This window comes from Lissotriton vulgaris, chromosome 12 (assembly GCF_964263255.1).
Source record: "Lissotriton vulgaris chromosome 12, aLisVul1.2, whole genome shotgun sequence".
NCBI lineage: Eukaryota > Metazoa > Chordata > Amphibia > Caudata > Salamandridae > Lissotriton > Lissotriton vulgaris.
Genome location: NC_141700.1, coordinates 17,831,113 through 17,853,170, shown reverse-complemented (window position 1 = coordinate 17,853,170; position 22,058 = coordinate 17,831,113). Strand labels below are relative to the sequence as shown.

The 22,058-nt window shown below is 48.5% G+C and overlaps 1 protein-coding gene across 2 annotated transcripts in view; it reads right to left on the bottom strand.

Annotated features, from left to right (window-relative positions):
- Nucleotides 1-22,058, bottom strand: part of SPMAP2 (sperm microtubule associated protein 2) — a 62,013-nt gene that overhangs the window by 25,027 nt on the left and 14,928 nt on the right. The window contains exons 4-6 of one of the 2 annotated variants that reach the window (XM_086946750.1): nucleotides 15,263-15,320; nucleotides 14,627-14,756; nucleotides 5,314-5,491 (exon numbers count right to left, since the gene is read on the bottom strand). In XM_086946750.1, coding sequence (XP_086802876.1) covers nucleotides 5,314-5,491; nucleotides 14,627-14,756; nucleotides 15,263-15,320 — 366 coding nt within the window. The remainder of the gene's footprint in view (nucleotides 1-5,313; nucleotides 5,492-14,626; nucleotides 14,757-15,262; nucleotides 15,321-22,058) is intronic. The other variant, XM_086946751.1, reaches the window with a different exon arrangement.

Here is a 22,058-nt window from a genome sequence, read left to right as displayed (position 1 = left end):
TGGACATGGCCCCTTCTTAGGGAATTTCCTAAAACGTTTGGCTTTTTTTTACCACTGGTTTTTGCAGATTCTCTTTTCATGGTCTGAGGGCTATGGGCACTTTCCAATTGTAATGCAGAGTGATAGCATGCACACCCTTCCTATACATGCTAGGTAGTGGTGCTTACTTGACTGGGTTAGGTGCCGTACCTGTGAAGACCATGTAAAGAGGTATACCACATACACAGGGCAGGTACTACTCTGGCCCCTAGTGGGCCGCAGTGCTGATTGTGCCACCCACAAGAATAGCCTTTCGAACATGTCCCAAGCCTGCCATTGCAGGACTGTGTATGCTCAGGTTGGCATTTCTAAACCATTAGCCAACTCTGAGTAGGCCGTTCACTACCACTAGGACACCCCTGGGTAAGCCCTGAGAGGTGGGGCAAGTGGTAGGGGAAAGGCATGGCAGACACACACATGTTTTTTCCCTTCCCAGGTAGTGAATAATCCCCATGTAGTTTTTCCCTACCTAGAAGGTCTGCTCTCCCCATTCGTCAACATGGGGGAAATCGCTGAGTGACTTGAACTACAGTTTTAGCTTACAGCAGGGAGTAACCTCGTGGTATTTCCAACCATATTTCAAGCCTGCCATTGCAGGCCTGTATGTGCGGAGTTGCACTTGTGTTCAGGATGGCCTTGCTAAATCATTGGCCAATGCGAGGGTGCCTTCCACTAACACTAGAGCACCCCTACGGGGAGCCCTGGGTGGATCAAGTGATAGGTGAAAGGTAGGGCAGGACCACATGTGTATTCCCTGCACAGGTCCAACATGCAAGTTTTCACTACCTATGAGGTCTGCTCTCCCTATAGGTTAACATGGTGGAATGGATGAGATTACTTTAAGCTGCAGTGGTGGACTAAAGTGGAGCAGTCTCTTGTTGTTTACTATCATTGGATTCACAATGACAAATCATCCCTTGTGGTAAAGGTGGATTTGTCATTAATAGCTTAGAGATGCCACTTTTACAATTGGGCATTTCTCTGCGTTAAAACTCTTTTGTGTGCCTTTTAGTTTGACTCCAGTTCACACTGGACGCTGGGGAGCACTGTGCATTTCCCAGAGGCATCCATAAACATTGGGCATGCAACTGGAACGACAGACCTCTGCCAGTTGAGGATTTGGCTGGATAGATTGGGGGATAGATTTTGGCATGTGGCCTCTGGGAAGCCAGATCATGGCCCCAGTAAAGAATAAGATCTGCAGTCCAAGGTCTCATGGAAGACAGACTGAAATTTAGGGATACATGTGAGGTTCAAAGGAGGACTCACTGAACCACCTCCAACTTCAAAGGCACACTACAGTATAACTACTGGTGCCGTACATCAGGTGCCGTACTTCAGCAGGGCAGAAATTAACTTGAGGGGATGTGGGACCAGGCATCCTGGACTATGTGGTGCACACTGCCAGAGGAATCCGTTGTGCACAAGAAGGAGACTGCCATTGGAAGGGACCGTACACCCTGTATGAATAGTGACTGGCCTGGGCCGATGACCTGCTGCTGTATGGCACCATTAGGTGTGCTCTCCATGGGCTTGTTGGCTTGCCCCCTGTGCTTTGTGGAGATTTCAGGGACATCAAAGACCTCCCGTGAGGGACCTACACTGTCTACATGTTTCACCAGGACAGTTGATGCTCTCTTAAGCGCCTATGTCATCAGCTGGATCTTGACTGCAGCGCAGTGTGAGCGTTGAACTAAATATTGTGCCTGGAGGAAGGACTGCATTGTGCAGAGCACCAAACCATGCCCGCTTCTAAGGAGTGTGGCCCCTGCAACGAGGCCTCAGCACGCACAAGGGTTTCATTGGTGGTGAGTGGATTCACAGGTTGCGGGACTGAGCGTGGCCCGCTTCGTTGTCCGTACCACAAGTCTCTCGTGCAACACGCCAAATGCATGCTGATTGCGTGCAGTGTCAGATCTACAGGTTGCGACCCTCGGAGGGAGGAAACATCTGTTGCAGTGCCTCATTCAATCTCATGCGGTATTACTGAACTTGCCATTGTGTGTGTGGGACCGCATTGTCTGGTGCGACTCGTATCATTGCACACAAAACATTGTGCCTCATTCCAGGAAAGGACGATGAACCAGACTGTGGGTTGATTGAGACTGGTTTGTCAGGTGCAACTCGTATCATCATGCACTCAATGTTGTGCCTCATTTCCAGGGAGGTACGCAAACCCAACTTTTGGTTCACTGTGACGGGATTGTCTGGTGTGCTTCGTATCATCGTGCACCAGACGTTGTGCACCCTTTTCTGGGCAGTACAGAGACCCAGACTCGTGGTTCATCGGGACTGGATTGTCTGGTGAGACTCTGAACAATGCTCACCAGACATTGTGTATCACTTCCCCTGAGGTGCAGGGACAGCTGCACCCCCAATTCGCTGAGTGCTCCACCTTGTCCTTAGTGCGGAGAATCAACAGCCCTCTCCTCACCTGGCCCGACCGACGACTTTGCGCTGCCAGGTAGTATCGCCCGGATCGGGTCTGGGTGGTGAGAGTAAGTAGATGGGTTGAGGAACACTTCAGAGAGCGATCGGAAGCGGGTCGAGAGACTGCGTGACCCACTGTGGTGTGCAGAACTGGGTTGGTGCTTTAAGGCGAATGGAGAGACCACTTGATTGAACTGGGACAGCCTGTAGCCGCTTCTGGTCAGCATAAAATGGGTGAACTTTCTGAATGGTGGCCAACACCCCATTTGTTGACTGTTGCCTAGTTACCTCGATAGTTACTCCGGCCTTCTCCCCTGGCCCCCTGACTAAGTGTGACTCTGGCCTTCAAACAGTATAGTAGGTGGCGTTTTTTTGTTCTCTAACCTGTGGGCAGATAAGTATGAGGGTAACTGAGAGGTGTGTATCAAAAGGAGGGAGATTAGAGAAGATCAATCGATCAACGGACACGGTTAACCACCCACAGGGTGGGTGGAAGGTCCAGTTGCAGCTTGTGTCCGTGTTTTGCACTAAGGAAACAAAAGGGGTCGCTGTACTGTTCCTATGGGAAATAGGGGGAAGTATCTAGCTGGCATGACCACAGATGTTAGAATAACATCCTGGGGCATCCATTTTGTTGGATATAATGGCCTCACACACCCCGAAGGATGTCATGCTTCATCATCGGCAGTTGCTCCTCGTCGGGGAGGCGGTGCAATCCCCGACGGGCTCACCTCAAAGAGGGGCTCTTTGGCGGAGATCTTTTTCCAACTGCCTTATGGTGAGGTGGGGGTGTGTGGACCGGGCTAGGTGTGGTGGTGTGTGGGGTATTAAAATGTAGCAAGGGGTACCGGAATTCAATTTATTCTGGGGGTCCCCTGGCTGCAGTTAAAAGGAGGGGTTAGGCTCACTACGAGTCAACAAGTTAGGTCAGGTGACCCTAGCTGAGGCTAAAGGTGATGAAGGTCGACATGTTTCACGCTATGGGTATAGTCACCCGCGATTCATCAGGACCGTGTAAAAGTGCAGTGTCAAACATGCTAGTGTCATGTATGTCTTATGTTTACCTCTGTGGGTACTCCTATGCCTAAAGGTCCGCGCAGAACGACCTACCCTTACCCGCCGAACTCGAGCTCGGCGGGTAAGGGTAGGTCGTTCTGCGCGGACACTGGAGGTACGAGCTGAACCTTGGGCTCCCCCTGATGTCTAAATCCCGCCGACCCCTCATGTGGCAGTTAGTCCTTAACCTTTAGGCATAGGAGTACCCACAGAGGTAAACATAAGACATACATGACACTAGCATGTTTGACACTGCACTTTTACACGGTCCTGATGAATCGCGGGTGACTATACCCATAGCGTGAAACATGTCGACCTTCATCACCTTTAGCCTCAGCTAGGGTCACCTGACCTAACTTGTTGACTCGTAGTGAGCCTAACCCCTCCTTTTAACTGCAGCCAGGGGACCCCCAGAATAAATTGAATTCCGGTACCCCTTGCTACATTTTAATACCCCACACACCACCACACCTAGCCCGGTCCACACACCCCCACCTCACCATAAGGCAGTTGGAAAAAGATCTCCGCCAAAGAGCCCCTCTTTGAGGTGAGCCCGTCGGGGATTGCACCGCCTCCCCGACGAGGAGCAACTGCCGATGATGAAGCATGACATCCTTCGGGGTGTGTGAGGCCATTATATCCAACAAAATGGATGCCCCAGGATGTTATTCTAACATCTGTGGTCATGCCAGCTAGATACTTCCCCCTATTTCCCATAGGAACAGTACAGCGACCCCTTTTGTTTCCTTGGTAACTGAGAGGTGTAGGAGGGATTGTGTCACAGGGTCCGTATTGATATTGTCAACTGACCTGCCGGATATCATTTGCACTGCGTTACAGTGCTGTGTGAGTGTGGGAGTGCGTCCTGCATGAGAACAGCCTGCTAATAGTTGCACAGTGCAGTGTTGTTTTGTTTGTTTCACTACCTAACGAATACTCCATTTTGACATTGGTTTTACCCAAGCGGTCTTGATCCATAGTGCTGCTGAAAAGTGTCATAGATTCCTATGTATAAACATTTCTGATATTGTTGTGACCTGGGGTGCAACCTAGAAATGAGTGGATTTGAATTGTGTTATTAGAGTGTGCCCAGTTCCCAAGTGTGCATATTACTGATGTCATTTTAACACTGTTGGTCCTAGTACTACCAGTAATATTTCCAAGTGTGATTCATGCCCAGAAATACATGATGTTCATGTTGTGCTAATTAATGTGTGTGTTGAATACAATCTTTATTTACCTACACCAAAGTGTGATGTCTCTTTTGTGACACTAGAGTGCTTTGCCAATTCTTTACATTTTGCCTCTGTGAGAAGCTTAACTGCTCAGTGCCAAGCTACCCAAGGGTGAGATCAGGTTATACAGGGAGTGTAATTACCTGACAAGAGTGGTAGGTTCTGCATGGCTTGGGCACCGCCCCAGCCAAACACAAAGTACCAGTTCCAACAACCATATGTTATGTCTTTTCCCACACACTCTCCTTCCTGTCCTACCTTACATTCCCACCTGATCCATCCTCCTCACCTCCAGTTCATTGCCCACCTACCTTCGACTCCTCCTTTCATCTCTATCCCCAGCCCTACCTCATCTTTCACCTTCCCTCGTGCAAACAACTGCAAGAATAAACACCAACAGTACCAATAGGCCAAGTACTGAATGTCCACTATAAAAACCGAGTAGCATGAATGAACAGAAACGTTTTACAGATTTCTATTTTTGGAAGAGAGAAATAAGCACTCATTCACAATATGTTCCTCTAGCACATAACAGACACCAAAAGGGACTTACCTGCCAGGAGTTCAGCTTTGCTTATGAGCTTTTGCTGAGAGTATGATACGGAGCAACTGTCACCAGCACTTTGGTCCACATCGTCAACTTCTGTCATCAAGGGCACGCTGCGCGTCTTTGGCTTGGCCAGTTCAACCGTCCTCGACCTGGGAACAGCAGAGAGGGCTCCTCTGCTCACCTGCAACCAATACACACGTATTTCAGGGAGGCAACTGAGACATGTCTGTTGTAATTAAATAATACTCTTCCTACTGCAAACAGGAAAGGTTATTAGCACCCACATAAAAACACGACCTACTGTACAAACTTCTGTGAAATGTGGGTCATACTTCTTAAGAAGAGTACTTCTTTTTGAAGTAATGTGCTACTGTGGTCAAGGTTTCAAGATTTTAAGTTGTGTTATTGTGCAATAACTCAAAAGAAGCATTTTTCAAATTCCTCATCACCATATAAAATCTCTTTACAACCTCGACAATACACTCAGATTACCTTTTTTTTAATGCCCCACTCTTTTAGGAGTTTCAAGTACAAGAAACACGGTGCTTTGAGTAGAGTACTTGCTGGGAAAAGAGAGTGTTTCCTTTTTTTGTACTAGCTTACTCTTTGTGGGAACAGTTAGGACAGTATTATGCTTTTGTGACAGTATTTCAAGGCAAATCATACTTGAGAGACAGGCTGCAAGAGATACCAATGTGGCACCAGCCAGGACTATCTTGTCAGACTTGCCGCCTATATGCTTCCCACATTTGTATTTCTGCTGAACTACGATTTCTTTTGAAGCTTCTCACCATGGTATTGTATGGACCGGACTGAGCTGGAGAAGGATGAAGTGTACCATGGTCGAAGGTCACCTTTCAAAGGCTAAAACATTTCCCTTCAACAAATAATACAGAATTGTTACCTCTGAAGAATAAGTTATTGTTGGTATTTTCTTTCCTGATGAGCACTCTATCTTGCCACTTTTAGAAATATTCCTTGATGTAAGATGGGATCGGGAAAGCTCTCAGGAGCTCATGCCTGGGTCATTACTTGGTGCCGGTGCAGCGCCAGCCATGGATCTGCCGTGGCGTTAAAGCCGGAAGTGTCCTCATAGTCCATAAAGGCACTTCAGGTGATCACTTCAACAAACAAGCATTTGCAATGCAATAAGTCTCGCATTAGGAAAGTTTGAGCTATTGGTATTGTTAATGACAATTTTTTTATTTATGAAAATAGCGTCATTTACAATGCCAATAGTTATAACTTACGCAAATGTGACACCTATAGCATTTGTAATGCAATATGTGTTGTATTTACGTGCGGGTGATTGAGGGTGAGGGGGTGTGAGGGTGAGGGTGTGAGGGTGAGTGAGGGTGTGTGAGGCTGTGCAAGGGTCAGGGTGTGTGAGGGTGAGGATGGGTGAGGGTATGTGAGGGTGAGGGGGTGTGTGGGTGTTTGAGGGTGAGGGGGTGTGAGGGGGGTGAGAGGGGGTGTGAGGGTGAGAGGGGGGGGTGAGAGGGGGTGTGAGGGTGAGAGGGGGTGTGAGGGTGAGAGGGGGTGTGAGGGTGGGTGAGGATGTGTGAGGGTGAGGGTGTGTGAGGGTGAGGGGGTGTGAGGGTGAGGGGGTGTGAGGGTGAGGGGGTGTGTGAGGGTGAGGGTGGTGGGGGTGCGGGGTGTGAGGGTGGGTGAGAGGATGTGTGAGGGTGAGGTTGAGAGGGTGTAAGGGTGTGTGAGGGTGAGGGGGTGTGAGGGTGAGAGTGAGGGTCTGAGGGAGGGTGAGGGGATGTGAGGGTGAGGATGGGTGAGGGGATGTGAGGGTGAGGGGGTGTGTGGGTGTTTGACGGTGAGGGGGTGTGAGGGTGAGAGGGGGTGTGAGGGTGAGAGTGTGAGTGAGGGTGGGTGAGGATGGGTGAGGGTGTGTGAGGGTGAGGGGGTGAGTGAGGGTGAGGGTGGTGGGGGTGCGGGGTGTGAGGGTGGGTGAGAGGGTGTTTGAGGGTGAGGTTGAGAGGGTGTAAGGGTGTGTGAGGGTGAGGGGGTGTGAGGGTGAGAGTGAGGGTCTGAGGGAGAGTGAGGGGATGTGATGGTGAGGGGGTGCTGCAATGGTGTTTCTGTAGTTGTCAGTCTATGATATTGCTTTTATCTTCCAGACATCATACGTGCTAAATAAAAAAAAGCATTACATGCATGTTCAGGATAAGAGAAGCACAATGTGAGAATAAACAGGGAGATGGAATATTTACTAGGTGCAGTATTACTTCATCATTCTGAGGTCTGCATCTTGCGAAAGAGGCGTAAGCACTAATTCCTCCTGTTTCCCCAAGGTCCAGTGTGCTAAAACTCAGAATGGTGTTGTTCTCCATCACCAATTCCGTTACGTTATTTCCAGACAGAAATCTTACAGGGAAACGCCCCTGAGTGCGTTAGGAGCCGCATAACATCAAAACCCAATTCGGGTGTAAATAGGATTGTAATGAATCCCTTTGTATAGCGCTTACAACCCATGGCGAGGCGTTGTGTGGGAGTGACATAATTGGTACCACAATATCAAATAATTCTGTATGATGGTGTCGGTGGAGACAGCAGCTCACTGCTGAAACAGAATGTAGTGCCATGAGCAAGGACACGTCTGAGGAGCTCGGGTCCAGCTGTGTGGGTCCCTATCCTGCACAAGAAGGGGGTAACGTGGGTCACACATGGGGCGCTCCGGTAGAACTGCGGGGGGGCGGAAGGGGATCTTGCAGCACCCAAAGGGATGTGTCGAGCACTGCACATAATGTCTCTGGCATGAAGCTGAGCTGCCGGGCCCTGCACCCTCCTGTCCAGCTTCCTTGAGCTCAGAAATGTATGCGGCAGCGACATACGTTTGGTGGCATGATCTGTGCACGGGTACGGCCTTCCTCTGCTATTTGGAAAATGCCTTTGAGTATGTATCGTGTTCTGCAGAGCACCCCGTCCCGCCCTTCGAGCAGACTAGGAGGATTCAAGCCGCCTAGTTTTTGGTACACCTGGGAGCTGAGACCTGTACTCGAACCCGGGCACCCTGCCCCTTCATTACGTCAAAAGGGTAGAAATATGCTAATTTGCTCACTCTGACCTAAAGCCACGCAAGCACCTTGACCCATAAAGTTTGGCGTTGCAGCGAAAAGGATATTCAATTAAAACAAGCAGCCCGTACATGTTACGCCACTGCTGAAGAAGCAGTGTTGCCGGCGGGGGCGAAACCAGGAAGTCAGGCATCCTTGCCCGTGACATGGGCGGGGCCTGTGACGCGGCCGGAAGAGGCCGGTGTTGCTCGTTGATGCGGGGCTCCCATCATGGAGGGAGAGCCACGCGGTAGCGTGAAAATCCAGAGAAGTGCCCCGCGTGTGGAGATGCGCCGGAGAAAAGGAGCGCAGTGAGGCGACGCGACAAAAGAGCACGGTGGGTGAAGGGGGGGATATGTGTGTCTGTGTGTGCGCGTGAGCCCGTGAGTGGTGCTGGGGGGGGCGTGTGTGTATGCAGCGTGTGTGTGTGCGTGTGTGCCTGCCTGCGTGCCTGCCTGCGTGTGTGTATGTGTGTGTGTGTGTGGCTGTGTGTATGTATGCGCGCGCGACTGCATGGCGGACTTCCTGGTAATCTGAGATAGGATAGGTGTCGGCCGTGCGCGCCCACGAGGTGCAATCGGCGCGTGGCCGAACGCTGTCTCAGATTCCCAGGAAACTGAATACAATAGTTGGCGAGCTAGACCGCATGCTACGCATGCGCAACTCTATCTCGCCCTAAAAAGGGGACCTGGAAGGGAGATCTGAAATCTACCAGGAGATACAACATCTTAGGACAAAATATTGTCAAACGTTCAATGATTATTTTTCTGATGGATACTTCTTCCGGCAGACTTCTTATCTGGAAAGATTCCCCTGAAAGGAGAGTTTGAGGAGCACCAGGGTATAAACCAAACTAAAGATTGTCCAAAACCAACCTTGCTCCCCAACGCACATTTTAGGCAGTAACACTATGAGTGACTCTGCTGCAGAGGACTGAGATTGGCACCTTTACAAGGGAGCAGACACAGCTGACCCACCCTTCGTGGAGTGACTCCTTGTCTGTTCTGGAGGGTCAGTGTGAACCAATTAAAAGCAGAGTTTGATAAAAAACATGGCCCATCTAGATATCGTCCTCTTCCTTAGAAAGGGGTTGTGGTGGGAAAAAACAGGCAACTAAATAATTTTAGGGAGGATAAAAGACACCACTTTGAGTCAAAAAGACACTTTTAAGGTAACCTTATTAGTACCATTTCAATGGAGTCATCAATCACATGGTGAACCAAAAGGGAAAGTGGAGGTTAACTGGTTCCCTTACTGATGGGTGATCCTGGCGAGTTTGCAGGACACTGGGGCAATCCTGACTGGTAACCGTATAAGTGCCGGAGGGGCAAGTGTAGCCCCCATCAGAGCCTTAGAGGAGGGATGCAGTGGCTGTAACGTGTTTCGAGCTGGTCACAAAAACTTTTTAAAACAAATCTGTCTTCACCTCTGTACAAGAATGCCCCAAGACGGGAGCTAATTCCATGATAAACCTGTTCCTACAAAGGTGGTAGTGAAGGTTCCAGAAAATCACCCAGCAAAGCATCCAATCCACATTCTGAAGTACTGAAGAGATGCCAGAGACTTCCACTACAACCCTCATCTATGCCGTTTTCAAAATTACATCTCATCAATCATCAGACTAATAGAATGGACTGGTGCCGTCGGCGCTGCATCTGACTTTGCAGACCTCCTTCTTAGTGCCAAAATGTAAATGTAAATGTGTTGTATTTGTATAGCGCGAACAGTAACCCGTAAGCATCCCGGAGCTTGTACTCCTACCACAAGGGAACCCCTCCTGGCTTTTCCTTGTGAGGTGTCCACTCCTGGGCATCCCATGGTGAAACCAGGCATCCCTTGTGTATCGTGGGCCGTTGTGGAGACTAAACAAGCTATTGCCCAGAGTTGCAGCATGGGGCCCATGCTTAGATTCGGCACTGAGGCGAGAATATCCGGTCAGAGGAATTTAAGCCCGATCCCGCCAAGGCGGGAATCGAACCCTGGTCCCTGGTCAGCGCTCTGCATCAAGGTCTGCCGCTCTAACCATTGAGCCACACTTCTCCACTTCTCCGACTCCGAAGGTGTCTGAGGATGTGCATAAGGCAGCCTTGTGGGATGGATGGCTCCTTCTTGTGTTTTCAATTCTTTCTCTTTTTTTGAGTCCTGAGAAGGAGATCTTTTGGATCTGGGATGGAGTATGTGGACTGCCAAGACAGAGGCCTTGATTTAGATGGCTCCTTCTCCCGGTGCAGAGGCATGATCAGTTTTGCTGTTCATTCCCTGACTGGTTTAGGATGCATGAGGGCACCAATGTCAAAGGAACTGCAGCAGTACCTAACACCAAAACACCACTTGGATGGATGAATGAATGAATGAATGAAAATGCATTTCTACAGCGCGATTGCTGCCCTGGGGCGTCCAAGCGCTAGGGAACCAGAGGGGGGTGTAATGAGGCTGACAGAGACTGGGAGGAGGGGGAGGGGGCTGAATTGATTACGGGGATTTGAATAGATGGGTTTTAAGTTGCATGCGGAAGGAGGCAAGGTTGGGGTTAGATCTCAGGTGAAGGGGAAGAGAGTTCCAGATTTTTGAGGCGTTGAAGGTGAACATTCTTCCGCCTGCTCTAGACCTTTTGATTCTGGGGACTGTTGCCATAAAAGCCTGACTAGAACGTAGTTCACGGCCTGGGTGGTATTGGCTAACTAGGCTGCGCATGATTTTTGGGCCCGAGTCCCAGAAGGCCTGATGGGCGATACACATTGCTTTGAAGGTGACTCTTTTTCGTACTGGTAGCCAGTGAAGGCTGGTCAGTGCCTCTCTGACTGGGGTTCTTCGTGGAATTTGCAGTAGGGTACGGGCCGCACAGTTCTGCACCAGTTGCAATCTATTTAATGTGTACTCTGGGGCTCCCAGGTAAAGGACGTTATTTGAGTCCAGGCGTGATTGTATTATGCCCTGAATAGCTGTTTGTTTAGCCTCCATTGGGAGCAAGGGGAGGACCTTCTTCAATGTCCGGAGGAGTCCAAAGCAGGTGGCGGAGAGCTTTGTGGCCTGGGTGTTAAAGGTAAGATTCCTGTCCAGCCATACCCCCAGGCTTTTGATGTTATCTTTCGGAACCGGGGGGGCCTAGACAGGTGGGCCATAATGACTTGAAGAGGGTCGGATCGGCCGGGCCTAACAGCATGAGCTCCGTTTTGTCCCCATTTAGCTTTAATGAGGACAGCGTCATCCAGGACTTCACCTCCTCCAGGCATTTGGTTAGGCCCCCCGATGGAGAGTGTTGGGCTTCCTGCACTAAGGAGACCACCAGCTGTGTGTCGTCCGCATAGGAAATGATCTTAACTCCATACGGACGAACTACCTCAGCCAGTGGCCTCATATAGATATTAAAAAGCGCAGGGCTTAGAGAGGAGCCCTGGGGGACTCCACACTTCATGGGTATGCTGGAGGAGACGGCTTGTCCGTCAAACACCTGGAACGACCTGTTGCTTAGGAAGGATTTTATCCAGAGCCAGGCCTTATCCACAATGCCGACGTTTGCTATACGGTTCAGTAAGGTGTTATGACTGACCGTGTCAAACGCCGCACTAAGATCAAGGAGGACCACTGCCACTGATCCTCCTTGATCGGTGATTTTCCTGGACTCCTCGACGACCATAAGGAGGGCAGACTCTGTTCCATGCTTAGGCCTGAATCCTGTCTGGGTAGGGTCTAACAGCTGATTGCTTTCCAGGTAGTTGACCAATTGGAGATTGATGTATTTCTCCGCAATTTTGCTTACCCAGGGGAGTAGTGAGATCGGGCGGTAGTTGGCAAAGTCCGAGGGATCTAGATGAGGCTTTTTTATATGTGCTCGAACCATTGCCCTTTTCCAGGCAGGAGGAACAGTGGCAGAGTCAATGGACGCATTCACGAGATTCTTGATGATGGGTAGAACCGTCTGGGATGCAAGTAACATTGTCTCTGGGGGGGCCGGGTCTGTTGGTGAGCCGGATTTCACTTTCCGAGCTGTGGATTCAGCTGCTTCTAGGTCCATGCAGGTGAAGTGGTCAAGTGTGGGTGGGGAGGCTAGCTCGGGGTCTGACCCTCCGTTGTTATGAGGTGACGGGGAGGCGGTGCTGGTTGGGAAGGAAGTGTATATCTTGTTCACTTTGGCAGAGAAGAATTCTGCCAGGTCGTTACATTGGGCGGTTGATTTCTCCTCGTGAACACTGGAGGGGGGTGGTTTAATCAGGGTCTGCAGGGTTTGGAAAATTTCCCTGGGTTTGGAAGTTGAGGTAAGGATCTTATTCGAGAAGTATTTTGTTTGGGCAGTTTTTATCTCCTCTTTATAAGTTTTTATTTCTTCCCGATATCGGGTTTTGTCCTCCATAGAGTAGTTTGAGCGCCATTTTCTTTCTGCTTTTCGGCAGTGTCGCTTTTTGTCTCTAAGGGCTTCCGTATACCATGGGGCTGTTTTGTGGGAACGTTTAGCCGATGATTTCTTGAGGGGGAGAATGGTCTCAAGGGAGTGCAGAATCCAGCTTTCGTATTCCTGGTTTGCCAGACAAGGGTCTTCATTATTTGAGGGGAGATTTTCCAATAGTTTGTTTGTCCATTCATCCACTTGTATCCGTGCCCACGATCTCGCGTATCTAATCGAGGGGGTAGGGAGAATGGGTTTCTCAGTGAGCTAGGTGAGGGGCACCAAGGAATGATCAGTCCAGGGGAGGGGAAGAGGGGGTTCGGTTGATAGCTCAGCGCAGTTGCTAAATACTGGGTCCAAGAGGTGTCCCTTCGTATGGGTAGGAGTGTTCACTCGTTGAATAAGTTGTAGTGCGGCCAGGTCGTCAGTCAAGGTAGTGGCCGTTGCGTCTGATGGTGAGTCAAAGTGTAAATTAAGGTCGCCTAACACAATGAAATTGGCAGCAGCGCAGATGCGAGGTGCTACTGTTGCTGGGAGACTACTGTGAAATTGTTTCGAAGGGCCGGGTGGGCGGTATATCAAGGTGCCCGAGAGGCAGTGGTTGGGGGAAAACTCCAGCGCGAAAGCTAAGTTTTCACAATCTGGGATGTTTTCCGTGATAAGTCGGCAGCGATATTGGTCTTTTACTATGATTGCTAGTCCTCCCCCTCTGCCATCTGGGCGGTCTTGACGAGTGATTTGATAACCAGCGGGGAGAGCGGCAACCACATCAGGGTCAGAGTCAGACGTTAACCATGTTTCCGTAAGAAACAGTGCGTCTGGCTTGCGTTCTTCTAGTAGGAGGGATAATTTCCAAACTGTGTTTGGGGAGGGATCTACAGTTTAAAAGAAGCATGCGGTATTCATGGCGTGGGGGTTTTCTCTGCCTTGTGGGGAGGGAAGCACTGCATTTTGGACAGTTGGAAGGAAGGGGTGTGGTATCAAGAGCGTACCTTCGACAGTCATGTTCCATGGGTCTCAGGTCGTGGATGGCGGCCGAGCTGTAGGCCAGGGTCTGGTTTGCCTGGGTAGTAAGTGGTGTGGCCCCTGGCCCGGACTCGGCGCGGACGAGCGCAGACGAGCTTGCCTTATGCGCGCCTTCGGCGCGCATTCGTCGCGCCTGCTGCGCTCGTCCGCTGCGCTTCCTGAATGGGCACATTTTTATAGGCAGTAATCGGGAAGTGCGCGAGGGGGCGTGGCCTGTCCGGTGGGCGTGGCCTATGTGGTCACAATGGCGGCGAAAGTAAACAAACACTCTCCGGTGGCAGCGTATTGCTCAGCTGGCCTCCCGGGGGTTTGTGCAGCGCGAGGTGCTCAGGAGGGGGGTAAGTGCAGCGGATGCTGTATTAAAACAAAGCAATTCAGTTTATGGGATGGGCCATAAAGGTCACATATGGACATTAGCCTCAGATTGTAGGAACCTTGTTTTACAAGTTAATGATTCCCGTGACAACATTCTGGGAGAGGGAATCAATGAGAAAAACATATAACAATTGTTAGGAATTTGGCAGAAGGAACCAGACAACACTGTTGTGTAGATGTCTTTGTGGAGATGCATCCTCATGTCCAGCAGTGACCAGGGGATGGGGAGAAGACAGGTCCCTGGTGCTGCAACTGTGCTTCTAAGAGCTTAACAAGTCACTAGTTGATGACTTTCTGGCCCCGGCAAAAAGCTGGAGATACGTAAAGAGAAATTAGTAAGAACTATCCAAGAGATGTAAAGGGGAATTAGTCAGGATTTATACTTGTTATTGAGACCAAGGGTTGGCGAGTAAAGGAGGCAAAATGAGGGTACAGAATCAACGTTACCAGCATTTGGAATACGTACAATGCTGTGAACGGAACGATCCTGTTTCCATTCCTTGCTGTGTGATTTTGGTTGCGCTAAATGCTCCAGCCGAGGTGACGGGGCAGCAAGCATTGCTGAATGGCTCACAGGCCACGTGGGTGACAATCTGCTAAAAAATAAATGCAATAATAGGTCATTTTAAAGAAATGTAATAAAAGAGAAAAGAAAATCAGAAGAACTTTTTTGCAAGAGCTAATCAATTTACCAAGCGGGAAGAATAGACCAATGGGCCAGAAGTCTGAAGCACTCCAGATAAAGGGACATGAGCTTTATGGGGTGAGTAGTGCGTGGTTGCAGTAAATATTGAATCTGCGGAGACCGTAGCAGTATGGTTTGAACAGCAAAACAGGCAACAGGAGAAGTGTTGACATCACTGATTGGTGTAATGCAAAGGTGATGACTTCAGGGACTTCACGGCATTGTAGAGAAAAATGGGAAAGAAGTGTTGATTGCAGGGAGGTTATCACACTTTGAGGATTAGAGCAGAAGTACAGGCTTCAGGGAGCAGGGCATTGCAGGCGGGAAAGAAAGTAAACCAAAGCTCTGGACACTGCATTAGCACCAAATCACAATGACCACGGGTTGAGTACATTCTTTGCATAAATCTAGTCTCACCTGTCATTCTTGTTGATCCTTTTGGGCCGTGCCAGCTCTTCTTGCCTTGCGGTGACAACTGCAAAATAAAACTAGATTGGTGAATTAGATATTTCACTTCAGACAACACTTCAAATGTTAACTCACTGTAAAGCTGAAAATACCAATACTCTCCTTGGTACAGAACTATTATATTGCAGCGCTCCCAGCATCAAATCTCATGTCTATAGCAAAGTAAAAGTTCTGGGAACTGGGCTCCAATCCGAAGGTTAATCCTCAAGCTAAGACCCACAGACCCAATCGAAGATCCACAAATACAGAGTTTGTAGTGACCTCAAAGCTAAGGTCTGGACGCAAGGTCCGCAGCCCAGCGAGAGAGAGCTTAAGCATTTAGCTAACAAAACACAATCCTAGAGCCACAACTCAATGACCCAAACAAAGGGCTGAGACTCAAGGCCCTGGCTCAGAGTACACAAACTGAAAGAGACTTCTGGGTCCTTGTTGGACTGCCCACCTGGTAAGGAGCCCTTGTGCTGGGTCTGTGGACCCTGCAGTTGGTGCAGCAAGGGCACACAAGAGTCTGTGAGTTCACTTATTCAAACTGTGGCCCACAATAAAAAAACATAGTAAGCCAGCACTTGGCCATCCAGTTGGCGTGCGCAGAACGGGATGGCTGCAGGTCAGGTCCTGCGGCAAACCCCCACTATCCTCTGGAAGATGCTTTTCATCACAGGTGTTGGCTACCTAGTGCTAGTTGGGCACAAGGCTATGGCTAGTGACCTATTTATGGATTTCGGAAATAACCATTACTGGTGAATGTCATCGTTTTTCGGTGGTGCTGTGTAACCATAACTTCACTTTAACTATTTGTGGTTTTGCAAGAGAATTTCATATTTTTTTTAAACATATGCTAAGGTGTTTTAACCAATCCTAACCATGACTTGCTTTAACTGTAGTTCTTTTGGAGAATTCCTTGTTTTATGCTATATCACATCCAACTTCAATCAATGTATTCCCTTTGCTACTTTGCACAGCCTTTGGGTGAGTGGAAGAGTGTTGGCTGCAGGGCCTGCCCTGCATCTAACCCTTGCTGTGAGTGGCCTTTGATAGTCAAGCAGGCGTCACAGTTATTTTTTTTTATAAATTCCTATTTTATTTTTTAGGGGTTCATACATTCCAATGTGAATTTGCAAACCTTATGCAGGCTTCATGAAAACTGGCAAGGGGTCTGTGAACCTGGCCGTGGGTGTGGAACGAGACATGGTATGTGAAAACTGGTGCCTCATTGCTGGTTCACAAACTTTGCTGAGGATCCACGAAGCACTTGGAAAAAAACTATTTTTTGTTCATTTTTTGCTCCGGGAAGTGTGGCCCCTATGGGTTACCCTTACCTGGACCAGAGAGTAAATTGAAGTCTCCCACTCCCCTTATGGCTTCTTCACTTTTTTTTCCGGGCATGTAGACATTTCCCCACATGCTGAAATGGGGGCACGTTTTTTTTCTGTTATGACCAGCCAATGTGAGGCTTCCGGTTCATGGACCCAAAATGAGTTATTGGGAAAAAAGCTTCTGCATCAAATTAGATTTCGTATTTTGTTTCATTTGGGTCTGCAGACAGTCTGCAACCACCCCACAGACTAATGGTTTGGATATCTTATCTTTTAAGTCCATATAACATATTTTTGTAACTCTAAAGTGTGGTTTAATTCTGTTTTTCCTTTTTGAGAGAGTAAAGAATCCTATGGAGTTAAAATGGGAAGTTACATTTTTATGCCACTCCCCTAAAGGATCTGCATGAATCTTGCAATACAGAACCAAAAGGGGATGGCATTTTTATTTGAAAGTTTGTGCAGAGTCATCAGACGGCGCCAAAGACATTAAGAAAACAAAAGAAATGATTTTCAATAGTAACTCTGACTCAACCATAACTACACACTAGCTATTGCCATTTTATTGGGGGGGGAGGGGTGTAATATATACATCTACACATACATATAACCTTGTGGTGTTCTATTCAATGAGCACTGCTTTCAAGATCATCGGATCTTAGTTTGTTAATAATTTGCTATCCACTGGCAAAAAGACATGCACGTTTTGCATGCTTTTATCTTTCATAGCTTTTATGAATTCCAACGGGTTTTCCAGGCTCACTTTCGGCAACTCCGTGTTTCTTTTGCCCTACTTGCTGCTTTTTCATGGGGGTCAAGGACGTTTGCCTCTCGCTCCGGCTGCCGCATTTCTGCATATTGCTGCCTTGGTGGAAGGGCGGCCAGGTGGAAGGACTACAACATCCAGCAGCCTTCCTCCGCGCCCACTGACGCCATCACATCCTAGCGCCAGGAGGTGTTTAAAAACACCTACAGCCTCCCGCAGCGCGGGAGAAGCCCGGGCAAAGGGCGGGCCGTCTGTGGCCGTCCGGGGACGTTGGTGGACGGGCCGGGCCAAACCTCTTTAACTTTATTAGCGGACCCTGTTCGTACTCTTGGCAAAAGCAGATCTAAGCCATGCCACTCTCTTCTGCATAGGTAAATTATACCACTGTAGAAACTATTGCAATTGACTCCTCGTATTGTCTTTTTAGAAAACTCTTGTGCTAGTAGATTTGTAGATCTCTGTATTACTTTTAAAGGTGTTTTTGTGCAAGGCATGGGGAAACGCAAATCTATGGAGGGAGGGAGAGGGCCGGTTGAACCAGGGAAACGCCCAAAGCAAAGCAAAAAAAAAAACAGAGGGGAGCATCTAAACACGCTGCTATGAACTGTGTGCTCGAGAGGATTGACGCAATTGTGGATGTTTGCCATGATATCTTAACGGGTGAAACAGTGTCTCCTGGGCCCTGCCCCTGAGAAAGGGGGGGGAACAACTGTAGGGCAAGAGGTAGCTGGCACATCTATCAAGATTCCTGAAATGTTTAGACCACAGCCTAAAATCTCTGTGAACAAATCGCCATCTAAAACAACTAAAGGGCTTTCTGGAGGAGGGGGGAAGAGTGCCCATCAAGGGGACAACAATCCTGACCAAGACTCCCCTCTGCAAACTCTAACCAATAATGACCCTATCCCATGCTCTAATAGATTCACGATACTAGCAGATATACAGCACGAGGAGTCAGAAACTATCACTAGACAAGCACCTAAAACCTTAGAAGACTCCACAATAGGACCCAAAGGAGAACTAACACGAAACTCAGAAGGTTTGGGGTCCTTCTGTGATCTAGTAAAGCTAGTCTCACTATTGAGAGACGAGATCGAGGCCATGAAGCTATTAATTATTAATCTGACCTCGGCAGTAAAATTTGCACCGCCTAATTCAAGGTCACTTTCCAGGTCTATTGAGAATAATGTAACTGCTTATCCTATTAAAAGCAACACTGCCCCTCTTGATAACGGTGGAGTCACTGGAAACAAAATTCCCCAGATTCGACCATCAGGTGTGGGTGTAAAAAATCCCCCAACCAGCAACAAGGCTATCATTGGCAGGGCACAGGGCCCACTATTATCTGCAACAAATAGGCCCGTTAACAATTGTATGCCTAGAGAACAGAGGACACAAAGCAACACCAGTGAGGGTAGTAGGCGGCCAGAGATGTCCCAGATGAATGCAATAAGACCAAGAGAAGGGCCTACACAAAGTAATATCTCTAATCATCAAACACAAGGGGCATTTAATCAAAGCAGGGTGTTTAATAGGGGTGACGTACACATTGCGCGAAATTCTACATCTCGCAAAATTTATATGACTAATGCTCCAAGGCTAGAGAATCGGGCCAAAGGTCACACGGAAGGGGTAGATTCTCTGACAAACAAAGCCATACATTGGCTGCGCCATGTCAGGGGATGTAGATCAGTCATAAGAGAGGACATAGTTAAAGCAATGAGACTGAGCCTCCCTGGGGAAACCTTTTATGTCATCGAACTCACGATGGGCTCTGAGGTGTTAGCAGAGAACTTATTTCAATTGGAGTTTAGATCTAGTCCGCCCAGTTATTCAGGTATCCAGCTCAGGAAGGTGCCCCCTCTACCATTTTCACATATTTCTCCTGGGTCACCAACTAGAAATAGGTTTAGGAACAGGAGCTCGGGGATGGATAATTTAGATTGACTGCCCAGTAACGCCATGGGTAATTTGACTAATGGAATTGCGGGGAATGGGGAGAGAAACACCAATGTCGCTACTGAAGGGGGAAAGAGTATTGTCAATGTGGCCCAGCAAAGATTCAGCTCGGTTAATGACATCGCCTCAAATAGTAGTGAAAGGGAGGTACACCCCGAGAGGAACCAAGGGTTAGATCTAGGAATTGAACCTTCAGGGGTAACTATTTTGAATTTTTTTAAATCCAGCTATCTCTGGGCCCCAGCAAGAAAACAGAGGGGTTAGGGGTAAGATAGTTTCCTGGAATATTGGGTCCCAGACTGCAATCACCAGAATGGGTCTCATTCATTAGGGGTTTTGATATTTGCCTTTTCCAGGAGACTTGGGCGTGTGAGCCCCAGTTTCTCTATGGCTTCTTGAATTTCTATGTGCCGGCCCTTAAGGGACCCAAAGGCCGCCCGAAAGGGGGGCTTACTATCTGGCTAAGACAGGAATTTTTTGATAGAGTAGTTGAGATTCCAACCAACAATAGAGATATTCAGCTGATTAGGCTACCAACGGGCTTGTCGGGCACTGTGGATATTTATAATCTGTATGTCAGAGGGCCGGGTAGGGGGAAATCTCAGGTCCTGGCAGCCCTAGACCATCTGATTAGCCAACAGCCACCCGAAAACAACCTGATAATTGCAGGTGATTTAAATATGACTTTCGAGCCACTTGTAGCGGTGATTGGTATTCGGGGTAGGAAGAAGACTCTCGCTGGGGGATTCCTAGATTGGATCTCAACCCAATAGCCAGATGGTCTGACAGCATAATACAGGTTAATGCACTATGCTGTGAGAGAGGAGTTAGGGCTTTGAATGACTGAATGCCTAGCGATAGCCAGGGGGTAGACACTTTTGATAACGGGCGATCAAAAAGTAGGATCGACTATGTCTTTTGTAACATGGCTATCTGGAACCTTATGGAAGATATGAAGGTAGTTACCAGGCAGGAGAGCGACAACAACCCTTTATGTATTTCACATCAGTTGTGGGGAAGTAACATAGAGGGGACAAGCAACGATGAGGAACCCGTGGCTGATATTGTACCAACAAACAATATGAGGCGGGTCAGGTGGGCTCAGGTCGAGATGAATACTAGGGTGATGGAGAGTATTAGGGAGGAGCTAGACAAAGTAATTTCCGCCATGAATACTTTAGGGGACAACGAGAACGAGAATGTTTTAGGGGGTATTACTAACCTACATGAGAAGTTTTTTTAAAGTTTAAGGGGGCATTTCTTCAAGCTAATAACTAAGCCCAGGGGCAACCATAGAAGGCCACATAGAGAGAGTTGGTATAATGCTGCTTGTAGGCGGGCAAGAAAAGCCCTAGGGAGTGCAATCAAAAGAAGAGTCCCAGATGAGGTCAGAACAGCCAGGCAGGACTATAAGAAAAGAATACACAGGTCAAAGACTCAATGGGACGACCAACATTGGCAAGATCTCTTAAATGCATGCTCGGCCAAGGACTCAAAAGTGTTCTGGAATATGGTCAAGTGGGGGCAGGGAGGTTACCCCGAACCCCCTTCTAACCATGTGACACAGAGTAGCTGGTTAGATCATTTTTGTTCCCAATATGTAGCCAGTCCTGAGAATAGGACTGGGGAAACTACAAATATAACTTTATGCACCTACAATGTTTTCACCACCAAGGATGTAGCGATGGCTCTTTCGTCTGTTTCTAGGGGTAAGGCACCTGGGCCTGATGGGGTTCCTGCAGATGTTTTCCTCCATGACAAAACTCTCTGGGGTATTTATATAGCGAAGTTGGTTAATGCCGTCGCCCAAGGGGCACCAGTTCCAAAATCCTGGCAAGGGGCCACAATAATCCCCATATACAAGAAAGGGGACAAAACACACCCGGGGAACTGTAGGCCTATCAGCCTGATTGATACGGTCCAAAAAGTAATCGGAAAAATGACCCTGGGGAAAATATTGGATTGGGTAGAAGGGGGGGACATCTTGTCAACTTTCCAGGCTGGCTTCCGCAGACTAACTAGCACCACCGACCAGATATTTCGTTTCATCTTACTTCACTGGAAGACGGTGGTGCTGGGTAAAGGCAGCATTTATGCTGCCTTTATTGATTTGCGAGCAGCATTTGACCTGGTCCCACGGTCCCAGCTTTGGAATGTACTTGCCAAGATGGGATTGCCTCCTGAGATCCTGACTCTAGTGATGAGGCTGCATGAGTCTAATTAGGAGAAGGTCCAATGGGGAGGTCAGGGCCAAGTTACGGTTGAATTCCCGGTAGAGCGTGGGGTGCGCCAAGGCTGTGCTATGGCCCCCACGCTCTTCTCTTTGTTCATCAACTGGATAGTGGAACGAATGTTGCAGGAATGCATAGATGCCCCTACCGTGGGGGGGCAAAAACCCCTATTTTACTTTTTGCAGATGACACGCTCATCATTTCCAAAACTCCAAGCGGTCTGCAGCGAGCCATGAACATTTTTGAGGACTTTTGTGCTGACCACGGGTTGGAAGTTAATATTGCAAAAACGAAGCTGATGGCATTCAACCCGCACCGTGGTTTTAAAGGGAATTTAGTTATGAATGGCCAAAAGGTGGAAATGGTGTCGGATTTTCTCTATTTGGGCATCCATCTGGACAAGGGGATAAAATGGGGTAAACACACTGAATTGGCAGCATTAAAACTTCGCCAAAATGCGGGAGTAATATCTG